The sequence below is a fragment of the Mustela erminea genome, chromosome 19, assembly GCF_009829155.1.
Source record: "Mustela erminea isolate mMusErm1 chromosome 19, mMusErm1.Pri, whole genome shotgun sequence".
Lineage (NCBI taxonomy): Eukaryota > Metazoa > Chordata > Mammalia > Carnivora > Mustelidae > Mustela > Mustela erminea.
In genome coordinates, this window is record NC_045632.1 from 43,001,928 (window position 1) to 43,027,819 (window position 25,892).

The 25,892-nt window shown below is 52.1% G+C and overlaps 1 protein-coding gene across 1 annotated transcript; it reads left to right on the plus strand.

The window, feature by feature from the left end:
• The first annotated feature begins 203 nt into the window (after nucleotides 1–203).
• Nucleotides 204–25,820, plus strand: PSKH1 (protein serine kinase H1). Its single transcript, XM_032326357.1, has 3 exons — nucleotides 204–339; nucleotides 10,353–11,379; nucleotides 23,588–25,820. Exons 2-3 carry the CDS (start codon nucleotides 10,423–10,425, stop codon nucleotides 23,903–23,905), a joined length of 1,275 nt encoding a protein of 424 aa, XP_032182248.1. The 5' UTR covers nucleotides 204–339; nucleotides 10,353–10,422; the 3' UTR covers nucleotides 23,906–25,820.
• Nucleotides 25,821–25,892: the final 72 nt, after the last annotated feature.

Here is a 25,892-nt window from a genome sequence, read left to right on the forward strand (position 1 = left end):
GGGTAGGGACGTCCTAACCCGCGCCCAAGGTGCAACTGCTCTGAGGGTTACTTAAACTCACCGGGAGGAGAGAGTAAGTCCCCGCCCGAAGACGTTGATTGGCAGGCCACGCTCGGAGCGGCGATTAAATTCTTAGCCAGTCTCTGCCCCGGTCCGTCTCCTCCCCGCCCCAAGGGCGGCCTGGGTTTGTTTTGGCGTAAAACGCGCGCACTAATGACGTCAGGACGCTGACGCCTGAGGATGGCGGCGGCGGCGGTAACGGCGGCGGCGACCCTATCCGAGGTCTGGAGAGGGTCAACACAGCCGCCGAGACGCCGAAGACCCCGCCGTCCGCGCGAGGTGAGGCGGCCCGGCCCAGGGCGACGGCCCGACGGGCGGGAGGGGCTGACGACCTGCGGCCACGGTCGCTTCCTGGCGCCCTGGGCCTGTTCCTGGCCAGCCTGGAGCCCTCGGCCGGAGTCCGGTGTGCCGGGGCCTACGAGACTGGGGAGCAGGCCAGGCGATGGCTGCTCGGGATCCCTGGTATTCGAGGCTGGACGGGCCTCAAAACATTCTGCTGTGCTGGGTAGCCCGTCTCTGGGGCCGCGTGGGCCTGGTGGACGTGGTCGGCTTACCTGCCTGCTGTTCAGCTAGCTGGCGTTAGTCAGGGTGAACTAAGCAGGTTGTCCTCACTGCCTTCTCGTGTCCGGCACCTACTTCACACCCCTCCCTTGCGACTGAACGCTAGCAGTTGTCGGGGCAGCTGGTCGCTTTCCTTTTCAGACTGGGAAAAAGGCTTGAGCCTAGCCGGGTTGCCTGCTCCGCAAGCCATCATCCTTCAGCTTGTAAGGGGGAAGCCAGTTCCCCACGCTCTCTCCCTCTCCACGAAGCTGCTGAAGTTAAAAATTCCCACCTGAAAATTTGAATTAAGTCATTCTCTACCTGAAACTGGATCCCTGGTGCCTATAGGATGAAGTCCAAGCTTCATAGCAAGGCGTTCGGGGCTTCTCATAATTTGGTAGAGGCCTAACCTGGAAGTCAACACCAGGGCACTTCTGCCTTCTGTTTACAGTTTGTTGTTAGGGCATGTGAGCCCGCTGTGCTCAGTGTTTTGATACCCTTGTACTTTAGATACGCATTTTGTAATAGTCTTCTTTACCCCCATCCCAGTCACCAGAATGGAAAATTTACATCTGTCCTTTAAAATCCACCTTAGATTTCATTTACTTTTCCAAGGGAAAATCCTCCCTCGCTTCACATGTAACCATGGCTCCTCTGTACTTTTATTCATGTGACTCTGTTGAGTATGTCATGTTGTGTCATGGGATGGTGTGTCTGGGTCTCCTGTCTACATCTGAGTGCCTGGCTTTGTGCCTGGCATAGGAGCTGAATGGACTGGGATAGGTTGCTGGTTTACGACTAGGAACAGATTCACTGTATTATTGAGCCCCTGTCAGGGGCCAGGATCTGACAGGAGGACAGCAAATGTGTATCTCCTGTTGGCACATGCATACATATTTATGTGGTAGGTGGGGCAGCCTTGTCAACTTTGATGGTTTAAAATCTCTTGGCGTCGTTTTTCAAGATACAGATTCAAGAATCTCACTCTCTGATATTTGGGTTCAGAACATCTGGAATCTGCTAGGAATCTGTATTTTGAAAAAAACACCTCAGTTGACTTTTACTCTGCTCCCTGGTTGAACATCTTGGTCATTGCACTATACATCTGTTGTGTCTTCTATGTCCAGTGGGAAGGGCTGGCTGTGCCATGTAGTCTCATTGCCCATACTTGGGAAGGCAGTATGATTTGCTGGTTAGTGGTATGGGCTTTGGAGTCAGAAAGACTTGGATTCATTTCTTGTTTGTGAGGTTTTGAGGTCCTTTGAGTCCTATTTTGCTCATTCCAGAATAGCAGTAATCAGGCCTACTGTGTGTGGTTGCACAGAGGAGTGAGAGTACATACAAGATGCTTAATGCAGTTCGAACTCAGGAAATGGAAGCCACTGTTATTACTAATGACTGTTTTTCCCAGAGTGTGTCCCTTGTGAAAAGGCGATCTGAGGAAGCCTGTTTGCTCTCCAGACTGAGCCTCATTTAGAAAGCTGCCTTATATGACTTCCTCAAGGTGATTTCTGCTTATCAAGGAAAGCTCTGACAAAACTGTGCTTCTCCTCAGGGTAGTTGCACTTGGTCATTCCCCTAGAAGATGTTTGGAATGCTGACTCACTAGAGGGTGGGTTTGCCACATAAGCATTTTGTCCCCGTTTAATTGGAAATACTGTGCTTGTTAAGATGTATAAATGAGCTAGAGAAAGTGCAGCTCTCAGGAAACCTTTTGGCCTCTGACACTGAGCTAGAGTTGGATCTAGAACCTGGAATGGAGTACCCCTGCTGATCCTACCAAGGGATCTGAAATAGATACTGGGGATCTCTGTCAGTCACAGTTCGTAGTTAAATGAGAGACTTTGGTTTGGCCTTCTGTCTTACGTTATAGGTGTTAGTGTGTTATGTGGGCAGCTTTATCCTCTTCAGAGCTGCCCGACTGTGTGATAAGAATGGGCATTGGTGTGCCAAAGTACTGAAGCCTTAAACTTCCAGATAGCCCAGAACAGTTGTCCCTCTCAACCCTGGGGTGCACAGAGAAAAATTTGGGAAGTATAGCCCTGGAGAAACGGAAGCAATTCTGCTTATCAAGAACTAGAGAGAGACTTACTTATTTGAACTCCTTTTCCTTCCAAGAATCTTACTCAGTGACTATTAAGTGGATTTGTGTTGGCTAGGTCATCCCTGATCTAATTCTTGGGACAGCCTTCTGTTGCCGTGGTGTCGGATATGATGCTAAAGTAGAAAAATGTGTTTTCATTTTGGTGGGGCGGGGGAGGGTGGAATTATCTTAGAGGGTCTCCTTCCAGACTGCCAGTCTTGAAGTGGCCTCACGGGGCATCATAAGAGAGACTCTTGGTGTGGAACCATTTGTGCATAAGTTCCTTGAGAGCAGAGATTGCGGTAGGCTTCTTTTTGTCTGTCACAGCTCCTGGCTGAGTTCTTGGCCCACAGCGGGAGCTCAGTAAATATTTGTGGGTTGAACCTTGGGATTTTGGAAGGAGAACCCAGGTACATTGCCAAGGTCTGTATTTCTGATGATGGGATGGCCAGTGGGTGGGATGTCTTAGATGGAGCTGGGGCCATGATGAAATGAGGACAAAGCAAACTTTTGAACTTTTTTGCTTCTTTCAGCCCTAAGGCTGGAGTCTCTGCCCACCAGTTATTACCATGTAAAGCTTGGTACCTAGCTGGAGTCCTTGAGAAGTAGTGTCCTGAGTTACGTTACTATAAGAAGAAGTCGTAACAATTTTTATTACAAAGTAATACTTAAAGTTAGGAGGTGCCTGGGTGGCTCAGTCATTAAGCGACTGCCTTCAGCTCAGATTATAACCCCAGGCTCCTGCAATCCAGCCCTGCATCAAACTCCCTACTTGGGCAAGAAGCCTGCTTCTCCTTCTCCCACTTCCCCTACTTGTGTTCCCTCTCTCGCTGTCTCTGTCTCTCTGGCAAATAAATAAATAAAATCTTTAAAAAAATACTTAGAGTTAAAACATAGGAGTGAATGATGCACAGTGTCTTTAGACACAAACACTAATAATTTGGTATGTATTCTGACCCTTTAAAAAATTCATATAATAGTCTCTGTGTTTCTACAATATATATTTTTGTTAAGTTTAAAAATGTAATATATGGTGATGATTTAAAAAAATAGCAACAGCACAGGAATATATGAAATGAGAAGTGAAAGTCAGTCTTCAGTCTTCTTTCCTTCCTTTTTCTTTCTTTCCTTCCTTCCTTCCTCCTGTTCCCTTCACATTTACACACCCTAGAGGCAGTCACTGTCAATAGTCTTTTCCCTTTCCAGGATATTTTTCCACATATATGTCTGTCGTTTTTTAAACCCTTCATTGGACGTATGGTTCAGCTACTATTTCAACTACTTATTACATCGTGGATTGGGTCCTGGCACGAAGCCATTCAATAAAATTGACTGGTATCTTTCTTTGTCACTATATATGGATTTACTTCATTCATTTCAATAGCTTCAGAGTGTTCCATTATATGAATGGATCTTAATTTATGTAATTATTCCCTTACTAATGGATATTTGGGTAATTTCCATTTTTTCATTATTATAAAGAACATTGCCATGAACTTGCCTCTACAAATATATCTTTGCATACTCATGGGAATGGTTTTATAGAATTATTTCTGAAAATGGAATTGCTAGATGCAGGGTCTGTTTCTCTGCTTCAGAAAGCAGACTCACATAGCTCCCTGTAAGGTCGCTGAGGTCCTTGTTTGGGAGTTTTCATGTAAAGTGACAAGCTCTTTTGCCTGGTGTCTCTGCTTGCCTCATGCTGGTTAGAAGTGCTGTTTAGCAGTACTTATTTCTGGGATTACTGGGAGATTACTGCCTACTTCATTTTGATAGGTAGTCTTTCAAAACAGGGGAGCATGATACAGAGATCTTTGCAGATGAAAGGTTGCGAAGCTCCTCTGTGGAGAATAATCTTAGGGTTCACTACTGGAGAGGGCAGGGTGCTTATGGGCCCCTGCCTGGGACACAGCCACACACTCGACTTCTGTGGCCAGGAAATTATTTCAGGATCCATCCTAGGCCTCTGTCCTCTTTCTCCCATGGGGTCAAATTGGCAGGTTGTGGACTAATTTGCCTTGGAGTTCGGTTAACAGTCTGTAAGGCAAACAGACCTGAGAGCTCTAGCTTCCTTTGTTACCGAGAACATTTACACAGGCACCAAGGGAGCACAGCTCTGGTTTAATCACCCAAATGGCCTCTTCCTGCCACTTGAAAATTTCTGAGGTTCTGGGACTGTTGACTTGCAGCTAATAGAAAGCCAAGAGCCAGACCACCTTTCATTTGTTGTAATGAACATGAACGCCTGCTCTGAGCCCAGCACTTTGCTGGGTGCCAGGGAGCTCTAGAAACCTGAGAAGTGGCCTCTTTCTTCAAGGGGCTAACAACTCTAGTGTTCTGAGGCAGTCTGGAGTACCGCAGTGAGCAGCGTGACCCAGACTGTACTTGGAATGGAGGTTTCATAATGCAGCCCTTCAGAAAAGGTCCTCCGTAAAGGCTTGTTGATTCATCAGCTGAGTGTTAGGAGGAAGGATAGAGACCTTGACCAGATGAGGCAGAGCTCTGCTGAGCCTCCGGCACTTCCAGAGTCTCTTTTGTGATGGAAGGAACTCTGACTGGAGAACTGGGAGGTTGGGGTCCATGCTTGGCCATCACTGTCTGAAGTGGCTGTGGTCAAGTTTCTACTTTCCTTGGCCTGTCATTTGGTAGTGTGAACAGTAGTGCTGAATGCTCGTGCCCACCGCCACACTCTAACATGCTTGCACTCCTCGAGGAATGCTTGGGATCAGGCTGGGAGTTGAGGGAGTGGAGACTGACTCTAGAGAGTTCTGCAGTTCTTTCTGCAAGATGTGTTAGGATTGATGTCGTGGAAGGGGATGGTGCCTTGTGATAGCTGGCATAGTATGACCTCTTGAGTCTTCTCTCACACCCTAGTCACTGTGCTAGGGACATACAGAGAGGAGCAGGGGCAGGAAAATACTCTGCCCTCATTCCCAGAAGTTTTGTCAGATTCCTTCCCTGTCCCCATGTCTGCCTTTTCACCTGACCTGTGAGTGGCGGGAATTTAACTGATGTGATTGCCGCGTGGAGCGGCTGTGGGGCTGGAGCAGCCTGGAGGCTGTCGGCTGTTACCCCTTCCCAGAGCTAGCAGCTTCTCTCCTGCACTCCTCCGCAGTTGGGAAGGTGGAGTACCAGCATCAGCTTGTCTTGGAAGAGTTTCTAATTGGAACAAATGTGGGAGAAACTATGTCCCAGGAAGGAAGTAGGAAGGTCAGAGAGGGATAATCCTTGGCTCTCTCACTGCTGACTCGAGATCCCTGTGCAGGCTTTGTTTGTTTAAAGTGAGAAGTCAGGCCTTTTCTTTTGTAAACCTTAGTGTTTCTCATCAGGGCCGGACTAGATGTGCACATTTAAACAAAAAGACCCAGTGCATATGCCTGGAAATATTTATTTTGCGGATCTAAGGTGTGGCCTCCTCACCAGGAAGAAGACCTCTGTGTGGCTGTGCGGGGTCACCTGGCAGTTTGTCTTCGCTCTGGATCGTGGTAGACGTTGCTTGGGGATCAGGAGCCTGTGTTCTGCTTCAGGAACCCTAGCCCAGGAACTGTCCTTTTCCTGAGCTGCAGCCCTATACAGCCTTGAGAGCCTTGTGTTTTCCCCAAAAGAAGAGATGCAGAATTCTAGTTCCCAGTTCTGATCTTTAGCCTCTCTGGAAAGGAACCTTGTTTCCAAATGCCTTTGTTTAAACCTGATTTTCCAAGCTACTATGTGGGATCTGCTGGGCATTTGGGTGCGAACTGCAGCACATAGGGAAGAGCCTTGTGCTGGTGCAGCAATCTTCCCCCCTCACACGAGGGAAGATAGCTCATTCTGCCGAGAGTCATGTTGACATACTGATTAAAATCTGAGCCCTTAATCTGTGGTCTCCCGACTCCTCCTTTTTATCTAATTGAGGTCTTGGGTATGTTTCAGTGATGAGCTTGTTCCTTGAGTTAGCCACATTGGTCAGTTTCACCACGTTAGAATCTGGCCCTTGACTCTCTGGAATCTGGTGGCCTCTTTGGGTTCTCTGTGACCTCCAAGCTGCCATAGCAAAACCTGCCTGGGTCTTCTGATGCTGCCTTTGATGGGATCATTTGCTGGGGTTGGGGGTTTCAGGTGTTGCCCTGTTGGCCCCAGGCACCACCCTTGGTCAGCCATGGAATCTCTGTCATTGACTCTTTTAAAATGTCAGTTTCGACTGTAGTGTCATATGGATGTTACACATGCACTGCAGTACACCCAGAACTCTCCCACAGCTTCGTGGATCTGCCCCTCCTGCTCCATTGCCAACCCTTCAGCCCAGGAGCCCAAGTGAGGGACTAGAGTGGGGCCCTCCTTTTCACTCCTTATGTCTTACCTTCTGTCCTTGTCTGTTTTCCTGCTGACATCTCTGCATTCCCCCCTGCTGTCTGGGTCACCACCTTCCTCAGTGGCCCTGTTAACCTACTTTGATCTTCCTCCAGTTCTGCCTCACACTTTTTTTCTAAACAGACCCATTGCCTCTTTGTAAACCCTTTTGTAGCTCTGGTTACCTCCCCAGAAGGTCCTGCTTCCTCACCCTAACTTGTGGTGTTCTCCACAGCTCAGTTCCTGCTGCTTCCAGAACTTCAACCCACCCTGCCCCCAGTCCTGTCTTCATACTACCAAACTACATGTTATCAGGTGCAAGGTATCACCCTGGGCCTCTGAATCTTTGAGTGTGTTTTGCTCTCTGCCTGAAACACCATTCCCACCTTTCCTCACCTGACTCATTCTTACTTTAAATTCAGTGTGGGGATCACCTCCAGGAAGCTTTCCCTAACCCGTGTGTCACTCTACATGTATTGTTCTTTCTCAAGCCTAACACCGTGCCATATTGAAATGATCTGTTTTTATGCTTTTTTTCTTTATTTACACTCTGACCTTGGTGACCATGTTTTACTTAGGTGTCTGTGTGTGTGTGTGTTAAAGTATAATCTGCATTGGACCATGTCTTACTCATTCCCCTATCCCTAGCACCTAGTTGATGTTTGTGAGATAAACTGAAATATATATGGATCTCTGCCCCTAGTTCCTGGCACAGGGTTCCTGAAAACCCTTGTAATCTCCTAAGTGATAAGAGTATGAAGAGCGTCTCTTGCCCTGATATTTGGGCTTTGACCCCAGTTCCTGATACGGCTCCTGAAACCCTTGCAATTTCTTGGATGATAGGAGTGTCTTTTGCTCCCTTTTTTTTTTTTTTTTTAAGATTATTTATTTATTTATTTGACTGACAGAGAATACAAGTAAGCAGAGAGGCAGGCAGAGAAAGAGGAGGAAGCAGGCTCCATGCTGAGCAGAGAGCCCGATGCGGGGCTCGATCCCAGGACCTGGGATCATGACCTGAGCCGAAGGCAGAGGCTTTAACCCACTGAGCCACCCAGGTGCCCCAGGAGTGTCTTTTGTTCTAATGAGGTGACTCCGAATGGGCTTCCAGGTGACTCCTAGATGGAAGCTGATCACCAGAAAGACTCAAGGCCTGATTAGAAGCTTGGAATTTTCAGCTCTGCCTTCTCTTCACTTGAGAAGGGAGTAGGGCCCAAAATGGAGTTAATGATCAGTCGTGACCATATGATGAAGTCTCCATAAAATCCCAACAATAGGGTGTTTGGGGAGCTTCTGGGTCGGTGAATACATGGGAGTCCTGGGAGAGTGGGGTACCCAGAGAAAGCAAGGGAGCTCGGTGCCCCTTCCCACATGCCTGGCCTGCCCTGTGCATCTCTTCCATCTGAATGTTCACATGTATCTTTTTATAAACTGGTGAGTGTAATGTTTCCCTGATCTGGGAGTTAAGAAACTCAAGGAGGGGATTGTTGGGACCCCAGTCTATGGCTGGTTGGTCAGAAGCACAGGTGATAACCCAGGCTTGTGACCACTGAAGTGTGCTTGAGGGAGGGAGCAGTCTTAGGGGACTGAGCCCTTAATCTGTGGTGTCTGATGATATTTTTGGGTAGACAGTGTCAGAACCGAGTTACATATAGGACATCTGCCTGCCATTACAGAATGCTTGGTATGAGGACTCACCATATATGTGACTAGAGGTGTCAGAAGTGAAATGTTCTTGGGGCGCCTGGCTGGCTCCAGTCGGTGGAGTGTGTGACTCTTGATCTTGGCTCTGTGTTGGGTATAGAGATTACTTTAAAAAAAAAAAAAAAGAAGTGTTCTCTGTGAAGGTAAAGGAGAGACATAGAGTGAAGAAATACACAGTATGGAAGAACTTTATTTCCTTACACAGGAAGGAAAAAAGCTGTTTTTTTTTTTTCTCTTTACAGTGTTTAATAAATGTTTGATCTGAGTTGATAATTTTACCCCTAATTCTATATGTCATAGTCAGTAGGAAATTCTCAGCTATCTCCTTTCACCCATGGGCCTCTCAGAAAGATTTAGAGAAGGATGGCCAGGGTAAAGTTACTTCTGGAAAGAAGGACCTTGGCACTTCACCTTATGAAGGCCCCACCAACCATAGAGTTTTCATGGTTGGAACTTGTCTGGGAAGCAAATGGAGGAGCTCTTGGATTATCATCCCAAGGAAGCAGAGGACCCTAAGCCACAGGCTGAGTCACATCGAGATAAAACTGTTAGCGTCCTTTCTGAGCTCAGGGTCCCCTTTGTCTCTTGAATGAAGCCCTGACTAGTTTGGTGGCTACCTGGTGGCAGTGTGCCAAGGTTTGTGGTCCCAAGTTCACTGGGGTTGATTTCAGCCTGCTCGGGAATTGTGTGGCATTTCGGCACACGATTTTGGCATCTGTGTGGTGAGCCGGGAAGTGGAAGACCCTAGAACAGGGTGTTAAACTGCCAGATGAAGATGGTGCATCAGCAAAGTAATGAGAACTGACTAGGAAAGAGTAGAGTTAAGGCAGAGAACCGTGGCAGGGATGGTAGTATTGGCAGTAGTTGTAGGAAGCAGTCAACCCCTGCAGGAGCCCTAGAGGGCTGGGAAGGATCCATGAGGGGCATCTTGGAGAAACGGCTTTCTGAGCCCTGGTGGGTGATAGTGTTGGAGATCAGGCCTCCAACATTCTACACCCCCGTTTCAGAAAAGATGAGTCAGAATAATAAGAGGAATGATTTTAACATTTAAAAAAACATTGAAATTCAACTAGGATAAGGGACCCAGGCAGAGTAGGGAGGAAGGTGGGGGGCAGTGACAGCTGAGCCTGGTGCATGTTCCTGCCCCTCGCTTGGGTTTGGAAGGCAGTACAGGAATCAGATCCAGGGAGATGTAAGTCAAGACCATGGAACTCAGGGACGCCTGAGTGGCTCAGTTGGTTAAGCTCTGCCCACTTTTGTCTCAGGTCATGATCCTAGAGTCCTGGGATCAAGTTCCCCATCAGGCTCCTTGCTCAGTGGAGTGCCTGCTTCTCCCTCTGCCAGTAGCTTTCCCTGCTTGTACATACCCCTGCTTTCTCTTTCCAAATGAATGAATAAAATCTTAAAAAAACAAAAAACAAACCAAAAAACCACCATGGAGCTCAGATCCAGCCTTTCATCTGGACCCTTCAGCAAGCCCCAGGGGCCAACACCATCCTCCCTTCTAGGGAATCATATTAGGGTCAGGTCTTCAGCTGCATTTATTGAGGGGCACGGGAGAGGGGATGATGAGGATGGCTGGTATCCTTTCCGAGATATCCCTGGCTATGCTGACTTGCCCTTTCTTCCGTGTGCATAGGTGTAGACGGGGCACTGCCTGCAGAGCAGGTCCTGCCAACCTCGCTGGAGAGGATGCCCCCGTGTCCGTGATGGGCTGTGGGACAAGCAAGGTCCTTCCTGAGCCGCCAAAGGATGTCCAGCTGGACCTCGTCAAGAAGGTGGAGCCCTTCAGTGGCACTAAGAAGGATGTGCACAAGCATTTCATCACAGAGGTGGACAGCGTTGGTGCTCTCAAAGCTGGCTTCCCAGCAGCCAGTCAGTGTGCAAACCCCTGCTCTGGGGCCCCCATTAGCAGCCACACAGAGCCTCCCTCAGAACCACCACGCAGGGCCAGGGTGGCTAAGTACAGGGCTAAGTTTGACCCACGTGTGACAGCCAAGTATGACATCAAAGCCCTCATCGGCCGAGGCAGCTTCAGCCGAGTGGTCCGTGTGGAGCACCGGGCGACCCGGCAGCCCTACGCCATCAAGATGATCGAGACCAAGTACCGGGAAGGGCGGGAGGTATGTGAGTCAGAATTGCGCGTGCTGCGCCGGGTGCGTCATGCCAACATCATCCAGCTGGTGGAGGTGTTCGAGACGCAGGAGCGCGTGTACATGGTTATGGAGCTGGCCACTGGCGGGGAGCTCTTCGACCGCATCATCGCCAAGGGCTCTTTCACTGAGCGCGACGCCACGCGGGTGCTGCAGATGGTGCTGGACGGTGTCCGGTACCTGCACGCGCTGGGCATCACACACCGAGACCTCAAGCCGGAGAATCTGCTCTACTACCACCCAGGCACTGACTCCAAGATCATTATCACTGACTTTGGCCTGGCCAGTGCCCGCAAGAAGGGTGACGACTGCTTGATGAAGACCACGTGCGGCACACCCGAGTACATTGCTCCTGAGGTCCTTGTCCGCAAGCCCTACACCAATTCCGTGGACATGTGGGCACTGGGGGTCATTGCCTACATCCTGCTCAGTGGCACTATGCCCTTTGAGGATGACAACCGCACCAGGCTGTACCGGCAGATCCTCAGGGGCAAGTACAGCTACTCTGGGGAGGTGAGTCTGCCCTGCTGCAGGGATCGGGGGGGCCCTCAGTAGTGCTTGACAGTGGGATGTGCTCTGAGAGCCATGTTCATGGGGTCAGGCGGGTCATGTAAAAAATGATAACGCGAAACTAGTAGGGTCTCTTGGTTTGGGTGTCCCCAAAAGTGAGCCCTGTGACCTGGAAGCAGATAATGTAGTTGGGATAGGAGTCCAGGAAGCACAGGCAAAGGGTAGGAAAGTGAGGCAGGAAGGGAGGAAGCCAGTAAAGGGCCTCTGGAGGAGTGGACTGCCACTGTGGGCCGCTGGAACTCCTGCTGGGGACCCTGTGAATAATCACGTGGCACATGCCTCAGAAGTGAACCACTGAGGGACAAGAAGGTGGGTGGGTTTTATTTTTATTTTTTTTAAAGATTTTATTTATTTATTTGACAGACAGAGATTACAAATAGGCAGAGAGGCAGGCAGAGAGAGGAAGGGAAGCAGGCTCCCCGCTGAACAGAGAGCCTGACGCTGGGATCATGACCTGAGCGGAAAGCAGAGGCTTTAACCCACTGAGCCACCCAGGCGCCCCGAATGTGGGTGGGTTTTAATCCACTGACTCCTGTAAGAGTTGCGAATTTCTTTGGGGGGAGGGGCATTAAATCCCTGGCCCTTCAGGGCTGTCCTGAATGCCAGCCAGTGCTGAAAAAAGTCTTTAGGCAAGGAAGCAGGGAGACGCGGGCACTGGCACCTGGGGAGCTGTCTGCGTGCACAGGGGCCCCCACAACTGCAGGTGGGCTCAGAGGTGGGATAGAACATGTGGGCCGAGGGTGCTGCAGTAGCTGCTCCGCAGGGCCTGGGACAAGCTAGAGTGACCATGCCCCGTTGAAAGGCGCCATTGCTGCTCATCTCTGCCCAGTTTTGCCACACAGCCCAGAGGATCCTCTGCACCCAGACATTCCAGTTCTTTTAAAGAAAAGCCAGAAAGTTTGATCTTAAAATGTTGGAATTCCACTTACATATTTAAGTAATACCTTGTGTGCCCACGAATAGTTACCTGCAGGCCACATTCAACCAGCAGGCCATCAGTTTGTGTTTTGGATCCGCGGATTGTCCTGATACCTGAGAAAATCGGTCAGGTTTCAGCACTGCTGGGAGCTGAAAGAAGGCACGAAAGAAGGAAAAGCTGGTTGGTCCTTAGGCAGGACGCTCACTGGGTGTGATGAGGCTGACCATAGGCAACAGCAGGTGCTGTGAGCCTAGTGGTGGGCTCAGGAGACTGGTGAGTCACAGAATGTGTGGCGGCTTAAACGGGAGGTGAAGTAAGCTTTGCAGGCCAGCAGGTTTCTGCCAAGGCAGCGAGGACCCCAGTGTTCCCCGCAGGTGCCCCCCCCTTCTTTTTTTTTTTTTTTTTTTAAGATTTTATTATTTATTTGTCAGAGAACGAGCAGGCATGGGGGGAGAAGCAGAGGGAGAAGCAGGCTCCCTGCTGAGCAAGGAGCCGGATGCAGGACTCAGTCCCAGGACCCTGGGATCATGATCTGAGCTGAAGGCAGAAGGTTAATCAACTGAGCCACCCGTGCATCCCAGCTGGTCCCCTTTCTTTGGGCTGTGCCCTTTCCCCACCCTCAATCCAGCCATCTGTCTTCTTCTGGGTGATGGTCATTTGTCCTTCTGAAGGCCATCCAAGTGACCAGGGCCCTTCCAGGAAACCTATATGAGAGCATGTCATGTTAAAGGGTGGCGTTTTGATCTGACTTCTGCAAATCAAGGACCACCCACTCTGAGCTCAGCAAGGTTTGGAAGTGTGTATTCCTCACCTAACAGGAAGTCCCATGGCAGTTAGTGCCTTTCTGGGGGCACTTTTCCTGCCGCTGACACTCCCAGAGTGGTGTCTCGTGTATACTAGGCCCCATCCAATGGACTTGTTTCCTGAGGCCTATGTCTGTGCAGTTCCCTGTCAGGCTCAGTGGTTTCTGTGGACTTGAATAGAAGGCTTTCTACAGGAGGTGGGCCTTGAGAAGGGGGAGGCTCAGAGAAAGGGACGCTGCTGACTATGCTCAGAATAAACAGGAGACTGGAAGTAATGGAGCCCAGGTTGCTGAGGCGGGCCAGGCCTGGTGTTTGTTGTCAGTGTTCGTTATTGGCTCTGTAGTGCCAGAGGCTCCTTGGGGATTGGAAGCCTCAGGTGGGTTCGAGCCCTGTGGGTTCTTGATAGTGAAGCAGGAATGCAGCAGAACGTGTTGTGGAAGACTCACAGGAAAAAGACTGATGGGGGTCTGTTGGAGTAGTATGATTTGGGGATGGAGGAACTGGCTGTCCTGGGGCTGTTTGAGGCGGACCGGAGATTCCTGAGAGTGGGCTCCACGTGCTGTTTGGAAGAGGTCTGGCGACCGAATCATCCTGCAGCTCTGCAGGAGCATCCGCTTCCGAGGGCAGAGTGAGAGAGGACTCACTGGAGCGGCTGCCCTTGGGTCCAGACAGGGTGTAGGCTCCTGCCTTCACATCCCGAGGTGGGTCCCAGTGGTGGAGGGAAGTACACCAAGTACCTGGCTCCTGCCCCACAGTCCTGACACTGTAGATGCTCCAACCCCTAGCCCTGGCCCTGCTCTCTGCCCCATTTCCTACACCCCACAGGCCCAAGATGTTTGCTCTGTTCACTCCCCATACTAAGCTATTGCTCAGGCTTTTCACTTGCTCCCAGCATCGGCCTTACAAATTTGACCAGCCGTGAAAGGTTCAGTTCAAAGATGGCTTCCATTTAGAATAGTGGTGATCACTGTGTAGTACCAGACACAGGGCTAAGGGTTCTGTATCCAGCATGTTTACTCTCTACAACAGTGCTGCCAGGTGGGTGTCATGCCCCCATTTTACAGATGAGGAAACTGAGGCTCATGAGGTTAAGTAACCTGTCCGGGGTTTCATAGCTAAGAGCCTGACAGGCCTAGGATTTGAATCTAGGCCATCTTGGTGTCACAATTCTTGGCCTCTCCATCGCCGCAGTCTGTGTTCCCAGACATACATGCCTTAGCGTGTTGCTGGAGTCCTTGCTGCAGCACATTCTTGGGCTGCTGTCTGTGGACATCTCTCCTCTCAGGCCTGTAAGGCTCTTGAGGACAGTTTGTGTATCAACACATATGTTCCTGATACTTTCTCCCGGCTTCTCCTGAGGGAAGCACCCGAGTTGTTGGTGATGCCTTAGGAAAGGATGTAAAAGTGAGCGGCTGGCAGGCAGACAGGCGTGGCCCTGCTGCCTGGGAGTGTTCTCTTCTGGGGGCTGGGCTCCAGGAGGAAGTGGAGAGCCTGCTGGAGAGGTGGTTAGTGGTCTGCTCGCCAGACCTGCTTAGGAGCAGCTTTGGGATCTTGGAAGAGGAGGGAGTGCTAGGAAGGAAAAGGCTGTGACAGATGATATTGCAAAGGGAAATCTGCATTTTCCCTGGTGGCCTGAGTGGAGAGGGCCAAGCCAGGGTCGTGTTGGAAGTGGTGGAGAGACCCTTGTTGGCCAGAGGTGAGGAAGGCCTCTGTGAGTGGGAGAGCAATCTAAAGACACAAAGAGGGCGCCTGGGTGGCTCAGTGGGTTAAGCCGCTGCCTTCGGCTCAGGTCATGATCTCAGGGTCCTGGGATCGAGTCCCACATCGGGCTCTCTGCTCAGCAGGGAGCCTGCTTCCTCCTCTCTCTCTGCCTGCCTCTCTGCCTACTTGTGATCTCTCTCTGTCAAATAAATAAATAAAATCTTTAAAAAAAAAAAAAATAAAAAAATAAAGACACAAAGAGCCACACTGAGAGAGGGAGCTTCTTGTCATGAGAGATTCCAGGAGGGCTGGAGTAGTTATTTCTGAAGGAGTGACACCAAAGGTGAGTCATTTCTGTAAGACCCATACCCGGAGGCCTGTTACGGTCCCACTGACTTGGAGAGTCTGTAATTAACTGCCCATGAAATGTGACGTTGCCGGCCTAATGCCATTGCTTTTGTCAAGAGTTCTATTCCCAGAAGCAGGACAGACGAAGAGGCTCTTGTGGGATTGATGGCAGAGTGGAGCCATCAGCAGCTTTGCTGCCCGGGGTGGGGGGGGGGGGGTTGGGGGGGTGGGGTGGGGGGAGGTTTAGCAGCCTTTAATTGTCGCCATCTGCTGGGGCTGTCTCTGAGCTGTGGGCAAGCCCGGGCCACTGCACTGGGAACGGATGGGCTTGGGCACAGATTCTCATGGTGCCTTGTTCAGGAGAGCGAGTGCTGCCAGGCAAGGGACAGAATCTTGGTGGAAGAGGAAGGCCACCTGCAGGGACAATCTGCCACCGCCTGAGGGATTGTATTGGTGAGAGGTGGCTTTCCAGGGTTGGGGCTCTGGGCTGCAGCCTGACCAGCTGTCCACCGGGCGCAATGGGGCGAGAGCTCAGGGGCAGGGAATTGGACCGTCTTGTAGTTCTGATAGCCCTGCCACAGGGTGAGCGCCCAGAGCCAGAGATCACATTTACTTCCCCGCTTAAAGTGATCCTAACACTTGTCATTCTGCCTTGGGATGTTGAAGATAAAGGAAGGTGCAGAGGATGTTCTGTGTCCTGTTGCTCTCTAGGTGAAGGGGGTCAGCACCTGTGAGGGGGTGGTCAGGCAGCCCGGTTCATCTGCCCTGGTTGGGAGCGGCCAGCTGAGTAGGGAGAGGACCTTGACTCAGAGCCATGGGGAGGACTTCCCCAGGGATGTGGGGGAGCTGGAGACTGGACATGGTGTGCAGGCAGCAGATGGAATGCAGGGGAGGCAGGTGGCATGTTTCCAGGCTCATGCTTGGATCCCGCTGGGCGCCTTTAACAGCCTCACGTTCCCACCGCCAGTGGATGGGGGCTGTGACGGACCGTTAGCTCCTCAGTCTTCTCTTGCTGCCTCCTGCTCCCAGAGTAAGTGGGTGGATTCCCATGTCTGTCTCAAAAGCTGATTGATTCTGAATTGATTTAGAATTCTTTCCTGTGAGGTCTCCCTAAGCCCTTCCTCCTTGCATCTCTGCTGGTGGCTGTTGGGTGTCAAGTGCTGGGTGATGGTGCTATGCGGTGCCAGGATCCCACAAGGACAAGCAGATGCCCCCATACTTGTCCAGGAGGGATCCCTCTGGAAGGACCATCCCTACTTCACCAAAGCTCCTGGTATCCAGTAGGAATTCAACAGAGAAGTCTCCATCCTTCATTGTAGGAGCAGATGCTGGCAGTCCAGATCCCTGACTGGTCACTGGGAGGTGGCATGATTTGGTCCAGTGGGCATGGACCCTCTGGACCCTCACTGGTCACCGTGCTTGGACACCTCTTGAAGGAAGGCAGGGGTGGCTTCCTCCTGATGGCAGGTTCTTTGTGGAGAAAGGCAGCGTCCCCTTCCTGTGCCACCTGTGGTCTGCCACTCAGCTCCCTGGAGCCCTGTCCTCTAGGCTTCCCTCTGCCACTGCTGCCCTGGTTACACAGTCCCCAGAGCACAGTACTCTGCTGTGGTGGCAGAAACAGATGCCCGTGTCTCCACATTGCCACACTCAGCTGTTCCTAACAAAATGCCTTGCCCTGACCACCTCCAGCTTCTTATTAACCCAGGGTCAGAGCTTCTCGCATCACTGCTGTCCCCCCTACCCCCAGGCTTCTCCCACAAAGGGCTGCACCATGGGTTGTGTTCAGAGCAGTGCCTGGTGTGCGTGCCAGCCCCTCCCTCTCCTGCTCTTCTCATTGTGTGTCTCCACCTGGGTAGCTCTGCCCACGCGCACGCCCTGTCACTTCGAGGCTCTCGAGTTCCTGTGGGAGCTGCCATGGCTGTTGTCTCTCCCACGGTCTGACCTTGTTAAATCCGCTGATGGCCTCCCACGCCCATCCCCTCCTACCCCCACTGAGGTGGAAACAGACTCGCAGGTGGATGGGATGGTTAAAGGGGACCTGATCCGACCGGTCTGCACCGGCCCTGCCTCTCCAAACACCCCTTCCTTGGTCAGTTTCTCCCATAGCACAAGGTCCCCTCCCTCCCTTCCTTCCTTCCTTCCTTCCTTCCTTCCTTCCTTTCTTTTTATTAAAGATTTTATTTATTTATTTGACAGAGAGAGAGAGACAGGGAGGAACACAGGCACGGGGAGTGGGAGAGGGAAAAGCAGACTCCCAGACTGAGCAGGGAGCCCAGTGCGGGGTACAATCCCAGAACCCTGGGATCGTGATCTGAGCCGAAGGCAGACGCTTAACAGCTGAGCTACCCAGGCACCCCAAGGTCCCCCTTCTTGTGCATGCCTGCCTGGCCTCAGTTTGTCTGTCTCCCAGTGAAAGTGTGGGGCCCAGACCCGAGCTTTGCTCCAGTGTGGCCTGGCAGGCTCATCTCTTCACTCATCCTGCCATCCCATGTTGACCACATAGGTGCCCTGAGCCCAGTCCTGTGTAGCCGGGGTTCAGGGACACAGGCTTCTGTGGGGATGACATGCAGCTAAGAGCCACCAGGGCTCCAGACTGTCTCAGAAATTAGAATGGGAGAAAGGTTTTTGGTTTTTGGTTTTTGGTTTTTGCGGTGTTTTTTTTTTTTTTTTTTTTTTTTAAAGAACTAGCTTGGCCTCAGCAGAATCCGTGAGTGGAGGTAAAAGAGACCACTCTGCAGCAGGCTCTGAAATCCAGAACCACCCAGGGCTGTTCCAAGACAGCGTTAAAAGTAGACATTACTGAGTTGCCGACACTGGTTGCCAACATGCCCCTGACTCCAGAGCGAGCACACAGCATCCTGCCTGACTCTTGGGTTGTGCCCTGTCTTTCCCTCCTGTCCTCGTCCTTCACTTTGTGGACTCGGCAGGGACAGGTGGCGCAGGAGTTCATTTTATTTCCCATCTCAAGTTTCAGAACGCAGCTTTACTAACCTTTAAGTTGTCGTGCCTTTTCTTGTTTTATTTTTATCTTCCTTCTTGGCCTCTTTAAAACTTTATTATCTGGGGTGCCTGGGTGGCTCAGTGGGTTAAAGCCTCTGCCTTTGGCTCAGGTCATGATCCCAGGGTCCTGGGATCGAGCCCCACATTGGGCTGTCTGCTCAGCAGGGAGCCTGCTTCCCTTCCTCTCTCTCTGCCTGCCTCTTTGCCTACTTGTGATCTCTGTCTGTCAAATGAATAAATAAAATCTTTTAAAAAAATAACATGCTATTATCTTCCTTCTTTTTCTCTCCTCAGGCTCTCTCCCCTTAGGTCCTCTTTCCTACCGCTCAGCCCCCATCCATCCCCTCCAGGTGCAGGGTGGTGGGTTCTTTCTGGTCTGGAAGCTCAGGCACCAGGATGGTGAGTGTCTTGACCAGAGGAAGGGATTGCTGGCTCCACTGCCACACGGTGTCCAGCTCTGCTGAATTTTTTAAAACCCTTTGCCTCGTGGGCCATGTCAGAGTGTGCTGTTCCTGTCATATTGATAGTTCTGCTCTCCTGAGTAAACCCCAAGCTCCATTTCCCAGAAACATGTTCTTTGCTCTGCTCTCATTCAGGCCCACGTAAGTACAGGAAGGAGGCCCTTGAGGGTGGGAATGCTGGGTCTGAAAATACATCTTGAGACAAAGCTGAGGGAAGACTGAGTCATGGGAGCAAAGCCCAGGCTGCTTTCCTCTCTTCCTTCCCCTAGCAGCTCTTTGGTGTGGCTGACTTCTTTGCCAGAGAACCTTCCCCAGAGTCTTCATGGGCTAGAAAAGAACCCATAGAGGTCAAGAGGTCCAGGCCACTTAAATGTTAGATGCTGTGCTTTTGTTCCTCATGTGCGGCCAAGTGAGGAAGAAAGCTGGGGAACTGTCTTCTTAGAATCAAAGACTGTAGCAACTGGCAGACACTTAGGATCCATTGTATTTGGCTCCTTCATATTAAAAGTGAGGAGGCTTGTCTCCTCCAAGGTCTACAGGGAAGGTAGACCTAGAAGCAGTTCTCTAGGCTTGCAGCCTGATGCTTTAATTTGTCACTCAAATATCATCCAAAGGAGAAACTGGGACTTTCTCTCTCCTCACTTGAGAGTGGCCAGACCTGCCTGCCAGAGGGAGTCTAGGGCAAGTCCTGTGAACTGGATTTGCTGCTGGAAAGAAGCAGCTGCTTCTCTCTCGGTAGCCTAGGCCAAAGAGCTGGCTCCATCCTTCGTTCCCTTAGCCCCTGGGCTCTAGGCAAGACTTCTGGTAGAGACTTGGGAAGTATTCTTCCCAGGCCCTTGTGACATTAGAGCTAGAACAAGTAAAGGGGGCCAGGGAATCGGGAAATTCATCCTCTGAGCTGGAGTGGAAAGCCCTTGGTGATTTGGTGCCTCCCTTTGAAGAGAAGGTTGGATTTTGCTGCTGAGGAGTGACTGGTTGCTCAGAAGCGGGGGATGAGGAGGATGACATTGCTAGGAAGTGCTCTGGGAGAGTTCCGAACCCACTTCTGGCCTCTCTGCTATTCCAACATCCAGAATAGGTACTCTGGGGGCGCCTGGCTGGTTCAGTCAGTAGAACCCGAAACTCTTGAGTTTCAAGAGTTCGTGAGTTCCAGCCCCATGTTGGGACCCACACTGGGCCTACGGCTTAGTTAAAAAAAAGAAAAGTAGGTACCCTAACTACAAGAAGCTAAGGATTCTGGGGGCTACAGACTAGGGAAAATGAGAGCCAACTTGATGGTCAGAAAGAGGGTAGAAGTGATGTCTCTCCTCGCACAGCTTCTCCTTGTCCTTTCAGGATGGGGCCCAGCCCTTCACCCACACAGCTCAGAAGAGGCTTGTGGAAAGGAGGGTGTAGGCCTTCACCCTGGGTATTGAAGTTGTCCTCTGATCCCACAGCAGAGGGAAAAGTGAGTTGAGGCAAGGCAGACAGGCATTTAATGTTCCCTTCCATGCCCTGTGTTCTGTGTCAGCCCAGAAACAGGCAGAAGCCTCTGGGAGACTGGTCAGGTGGTACCTGGAGCCTCTCCCTTCTGTCAGCTACTTGAGCCTCCCATGTGTCCCTGACTTGGCTCCCAGTTTCCTGAGGTGAGAGTTCTGTTCTTTATCCAGAGCCAGAAGCTAGAGCTGTGGAAGCTGAAAGACTTAACTGTTTATCATTATTCTTTTTCTCATGCCCAGAATGCTACCCAGCTAGTCAGTCATAGGCTGACAGACATACTCATGGGGCTCCAGAGGCCCACACATGTTGGGGATGCTGATGGGTTGGTCTGCGGGTGTCGAATACTTTCTTAGGACATACGAAATTGGACTTGGCCAGAAGCATGGCCCTGAGTGTGGGTGAGTGTGGAAAGCCTTGCATTTCCATGCTGCATGCTGTTGGAGGACTTGGCAGGGCCCCCAGGGGCATTCTGACGAGCGTTCTGAGCCCCTGTCTCGCTGTCGGTGGGCTGGGTGGAGGACCACTTTCCTGTGTTTGGCCCGCCTGCCTTCCTGCTGCTAGTTCCTCAGTGTGTGAGGGTTAGGCGGGGTGCCATCGCCACAGCCTGCTTCTCACGTCAGGATGGCTCAAGTCATGTTGGCTTGGGGGTCTCACCTGGCCCAGCTGCTCACAGCTCTTCAGAGATGAGGAGAGCTAGGGCCTGTCGTAGCGGGGGTGGGGGGGGGGGCTGGCCCTCAGACAAATGAGTTCGTCAGCATTCTGCACACAGCTGCTTGTACCCCGTAAATGGTGAGGCAGGCATCTGGGGGAGCAGAAGGCGCAGATCAGTCTGGCTCACTTTGTCGTTAACTGGCTGGCCGCTCGGTGAGCAGCAGGGGTTGATGCCTGGTGTGAGCCTCTGCCGCTCTGGGAATGGATGTGCTTACGGCGCCAGGAAAGGGCTGGTGAGAGGCCCATTGAAGACCTCCCTGGAGAAGGGATCCAGTCTGCAGAGGCCATTCATCTGACTGGGTGTGGATGTGAAGCAGGGGTGCCTCTGCTCCATCCTGGCTTGAGTCCAGCTTCGCCATTGTTTATGCTGCAGTCTGCAGAGGAGTTGCCTCTCTTCTGTCTTGGCTGGACCAAGGGCAGGGGCAGAACCCGTGTGCCAGTTCTGTTTGGCTCTCCTGCACTGCCCGCTCTGTCTTCGGGCTGGCCCACCAAGCGGCCAGACTGAGCTGCGCTGTGTTTCCCAGTGATTGCCCTTTTTCTTCTTTCTCACTAGAAGAGCTGGTAGGGCCTCACAGGTATTCTCAGGACCCAGCCTGCTCACCTTCTAGGTTTTGCTCTGTCCATCTGTGGTCCCATTATGCCTGCATCTTTCCATCTCTTCTAAGTGAGTGAAGGGTTACAGTGTCTGTGGTTTAGATTGACTGGCCCCTCACAGTGGCTTCTTGTGTTCAGGGGGCAGCAGTAAGCCACAAAGCTTTCTTGAGCTGTGAGCCGAAGCCCGCTGTGGCAGCTATCTAGTCCAGTCTCGCTGTATGTTAGCCTCATCACCGGAGCCCTGGGCTCTGGGTGTATGGGGGAGCGCTGTCTGCCCCTCTGTGCCCCCTCATTACTCTCAGCAAGGTACTCATGGGTTTCCCTGGCTGCATGTCCCGAGGCCCTGAGTGCACTCCTCCTGAAGATCATAATCTCCCCAGGAGTCACTGGGAGCAGCCCCTGTTTGGTGGCTGTCTGGGAATGTGGTCTGTCATTTTCTACCAGTTCAGTTTAGTGAAAGTTGAGATTTGCCTTCCAAAAAGCTACATCTGCAACTCCTTCCTCAGGACTCCAGAAGAGTGTTCTCCTTGGTGCCCTCCTCTGTCCCCGGTATATAGTGGAGAAGGGCACTGGGGGTCAGGGAATTGGAGGTCAGGGAAGCTGAACTGGTGTGTCTGGATGGCTCAGTCAGTTGAGTGTCTGCCTTCAGCTCAGGTCATGATCCCAGGGTCCTGGGATCGAGTCTGACATCAGGTTCCTCTCTCTTCCTCTGCTGCTCCCCCTGCTTGTGCTCAGTCTCTCTCTCTCTTTCTGTCAAAAAAGTGTATAAAATCTTTAAAAAAAAAAAAGGAATCTGAATTGGGGGTAGCAGTAGTCAGTGTTAAGTGTGTGTTAAGTGTGACTGCTAAAGGGATGCGCAGCTGCCCTGAATGCGGGCTCTGCGATCCTCCTGAATCCCCCAGAGAGTGAGTTCAGGCATTCCCCAAGGTGAAGGGTATCTTTGGGTGGAACAGGCAGACCTCATTTGGCGGAAAGGAGGGTGATGGTGTCCTTGATGTCCCAGCCAAACCTTCCACAGCAGGCTCAGCAAAGGTCCTAGCCACCCACCCTTTGGGAATATCAGAGCCCATGGCACAGTGTCCCCAGAAGACGGGGACACAGAGTGGTACTGTGTCTGCCCTCCTCCAGCAGAGGGGCTTGAGGGCCTCTCTATTCCTGGTGCCAGGCACGGGGGCTCATCCAGCTTTGCATGGTCTAATGGGAACGAACAATCAACTTGCAATCACTGGAATCATTACTTAGCTCTGGGGGCTAAGAGAAGTCTGAGTAAGTGTCCTTTACCCTGAGAACCTAAGGAGTCAGCCAGGTGAATGTCCATACAAGCTGTCCAGATTGAGGCCCTGGGACAGACAGCTGCTTGGTGTGTGGCTGAGATAAGGCAGTCACGGGGGCATGTAGCAGAGCAGGCTTTGTGCAGTGTCTCCCCAAGTACACAGGGTACCAAAATGAGGCTGTGTAGAGCACCGCCAGGCCCTCCTGTGTGGCTCCAAGAGGTCATAAAGACTGGAAAGGTCACCTGGTCCCGCCTGTCCCTCAAGAGCCCCCTACCCTCTCAGATAGAGAAATCTAGTTGCTTTGAATTATTTCCTTTTCTCCCCATGGCTGAGAGGTGGAGGCTGATGAGGGGAATACCCTAGTCATCCATCGCCTCTTGGTCAATCAGGGAGGGTGGGTCCTCTCTTTCAAGACTAGGAAGTTGCCTGTTAAGTGGCCTGGTATGGACATCCTGGGTTGGGAGCTTAAGTCTGGCCTAGAGTATAGTGGAAAGTTTGGATCATTCTCTTTAAATCCCCCTGAACTCACAGTAATCCTGGGGTAGGTGGGGCATCTTGACGGGGGCCACCTTCCTGAGCCAGGCTTTGACTCCAGGGCACTTAGAAGTTGGCTGCTTGGGGAGAGGAACATTTCCTTCTCCTATTTGTCGTGCGGACTCCTTACTCAGAACAGCCTCTTCTTGGTGGCCTAGGCCAATGTTGGGTAGGAGGGGGAGACTTGGGAGGAGCCGGGCAGGGCTTTTCTCCAGAGGGAGAGTGCAGGAATGCTGGACGGTTCTCAGTGCCATGGTGGAAGCCTCATCAGGATGGGGAGAGCCAATGTTGAGTGCTCTCATTCTAATGTCTGTCCTTGGCCTCTAGCCCTGGCCCAGTGTGTCCAATCTGGCCAAGGACTTCATTGACCGCCTGCTGACGGTGGACCCCGGCGCCCGCATGACTGCACTGCAGGCCCTGAGGCACCCATGGGTGGTGAGCATGGCAGCCTCTTCATCCATGAAGAATCTGCACCGCTCCATCTCCCAGAATCTCCTCAAACGTGCTTCCTCACGCTGCCAGAGCACCAAATCGGCCCAGTCCACGCGTTCCAGCCGCTCTACACGTTCCAACAAGTCACGCCGAGTGCGGGAGCGGGAACTGCGGGAGCTCAACCTGCGCTACCAGCAGCAGTACAATGGCTGAGCCACCTGGCTGCGGTGCCGGCGTGCCACGGCCCCAGCCCCTTCCGTGTCCCTTCAGCAGCCCCCGTCCTCATCCTGGGCCTGAGCCTGGTATGACAGAGTGGAGGGAGCCTAGGGGGCTGTGAGCCCTGTGAATGAGGAGCCTGGCCTGGCACCAGTGCTCTTTTTGGTGGGCAACTGCTCTGCTAGAGGTTGGGGAAGCGGCTGGACCTGGCCTTCCCTTGGCTCTTCCCCAAGACCAAAAGGTGTGAAGTGCCAGGCAGAGGGTATCCTGAGGTCCCAGGACTCTTTGGGACAGTCACTTCTGAAACCCTCTTCACTGAACCTTTTCTGGCCCCCCACATTCCATTGCATCCTGATCTGTGCCCCAGTGAGGGGCCTAGGGAGGCACAAAGCTTGTGCCTTAGCTGGACTCTCAGCCCCTGGCTAAGTCCAAACAGTCTCCCACCTCCCACCCAAGGTCTGCCTTCGTTCGTGGTGCCTCTAGGGACCTGTCCTGGCCCCAGGACTGGCTAGAACCTCTGGTGGTGGGGCCATGGCATGGTCCTTGGGTCTTCTGAACTATGTGGCCATGTTGGTAGCAGGCTTCTCCAGGCTCCAGCCTCTCTCTGCCAATGAGAGACCTCCTGCCCATCAGCCTACTGCTCTCAGTGCCTTCTTTGCAGAGCCCACTCTATACTTCTCTCCCCCTTGGATGCCCTTTCTATTCCCTAGGTGCCTCCTTCCCAACTGTGGGGGATTAAAGGGAGCCCCACTGCTGCTACCTGGGGAATGGGGGCACCAGGGCCAAGGCAGATACCAGGGGCTTCCCAGGGACGGCCCCATTGATTCCACTGTCAGCCTGGTTCCACCCTTGGTACTGCCCATTGCCCCCCTTCCCTTCAGGCTCTGCTGTTCCTGCCTCACAGCTGCGTGAAGGCGCCATCTAGTGTCTGACATGAGTATGGGCAGCCTAGGACTGACCATGTGCTTATCCTTCGTCCTCTAGAGAAACTGGGAAGGAGCTGCTGTATTGAGGAGAGGTCCCAGGCTGCTCAGCCCTCCCCTTCTGCTGAGCTGCTGCGCAGCTCCAGTTGGAACTTAGCCAAACTGTGTGACCTGTCTCTGAACCCTGAGTGTCTGGGGCCCTGGCCTTCTCACAGCTGGCCTTGGCTGGTCCAGCCTGTTCCTCTTTCCTTTCACAGCATTACCCTTCCAGCTTGGGCTCTGCTGAATCTCAGGCTGGAGGGAGCCCCTGCAGGAGGTGGGTGGAATTGGTGGCTGCTTTCCCAGAGGCGTGAGCCAGACCATCCCCATGTCACTCATGGTGCCTCTCATAGAGCCTCCTCTGTACCACCCCACCCCAAACCAGGCTGGAACCCAAGGCCCCTTCCTCCACAGCTGTGTTCAGTGGGTAGGAAAGAGCTGGGGCCCAGCTTTAGCCTTAGCTCGACTGCAGGGCTTCTGCCAGCAGGGAGGGATTGGCCCTCACTGTTTCTCCCAGTGGGTAGCCTTGGGCCAGGCCCTCCTCTTTCTGCATGTGCCACCTCCAGTCAGAAAGAAAACCAAAGAGACCATTCTGGGCCAAGCGAATTGTGCCTTACACATCTTCTCTTGTACCCAGTGCTCGTGGCACAAGGCAACAGAGAGCCAAGGTTCTGTGGCCTCAGAATTTCCCCCATTTTCCCAAGTGTCTCGGGGGCCTAAAGCCCTAGGGATTTATTTCCTCTCTTGTCCAAGGTCGGCCTGGTCCTAAGGGTAAGACAGAGGGCATTTGGAGACTTGGGCCTTTGATAGGCCCACCTGGGCCTTTATGCCATGGACCGTGGCTAGAGAATGTGCAGTTATTTATTTTGTGTACTCCGGTTGTAAATGTATCCTCTGTACTCAATAAACAGGCTGCCCTCTCCAGGGAAGGCCGCCCACCCATTCTGACAGTCCAGGCTCCTTGCTGTGGACCAGGGGTTTCCTAGGAGGAGGAAAGATGGGGGTGGGGGGCGAACGCGTGG

Excerpts from the sequence above, each read along its gene's own strand:
- PSKH1 (XM_032326357.1), top strand. The coding sequence starts at position 10,423 with ATGGGCTGTGGGACAAGCAAGGTCCTTCCTGAGCCGCCAAAGGATGTC. Across the intron at positions 11,380-23,587 it reads AGTACAGCTACTCTGGGGAG|CCCTGGCCCAGTGTGTCCAA; the intron begins GTGAGTCTGCCC and ends CTTGGCCTCTAG.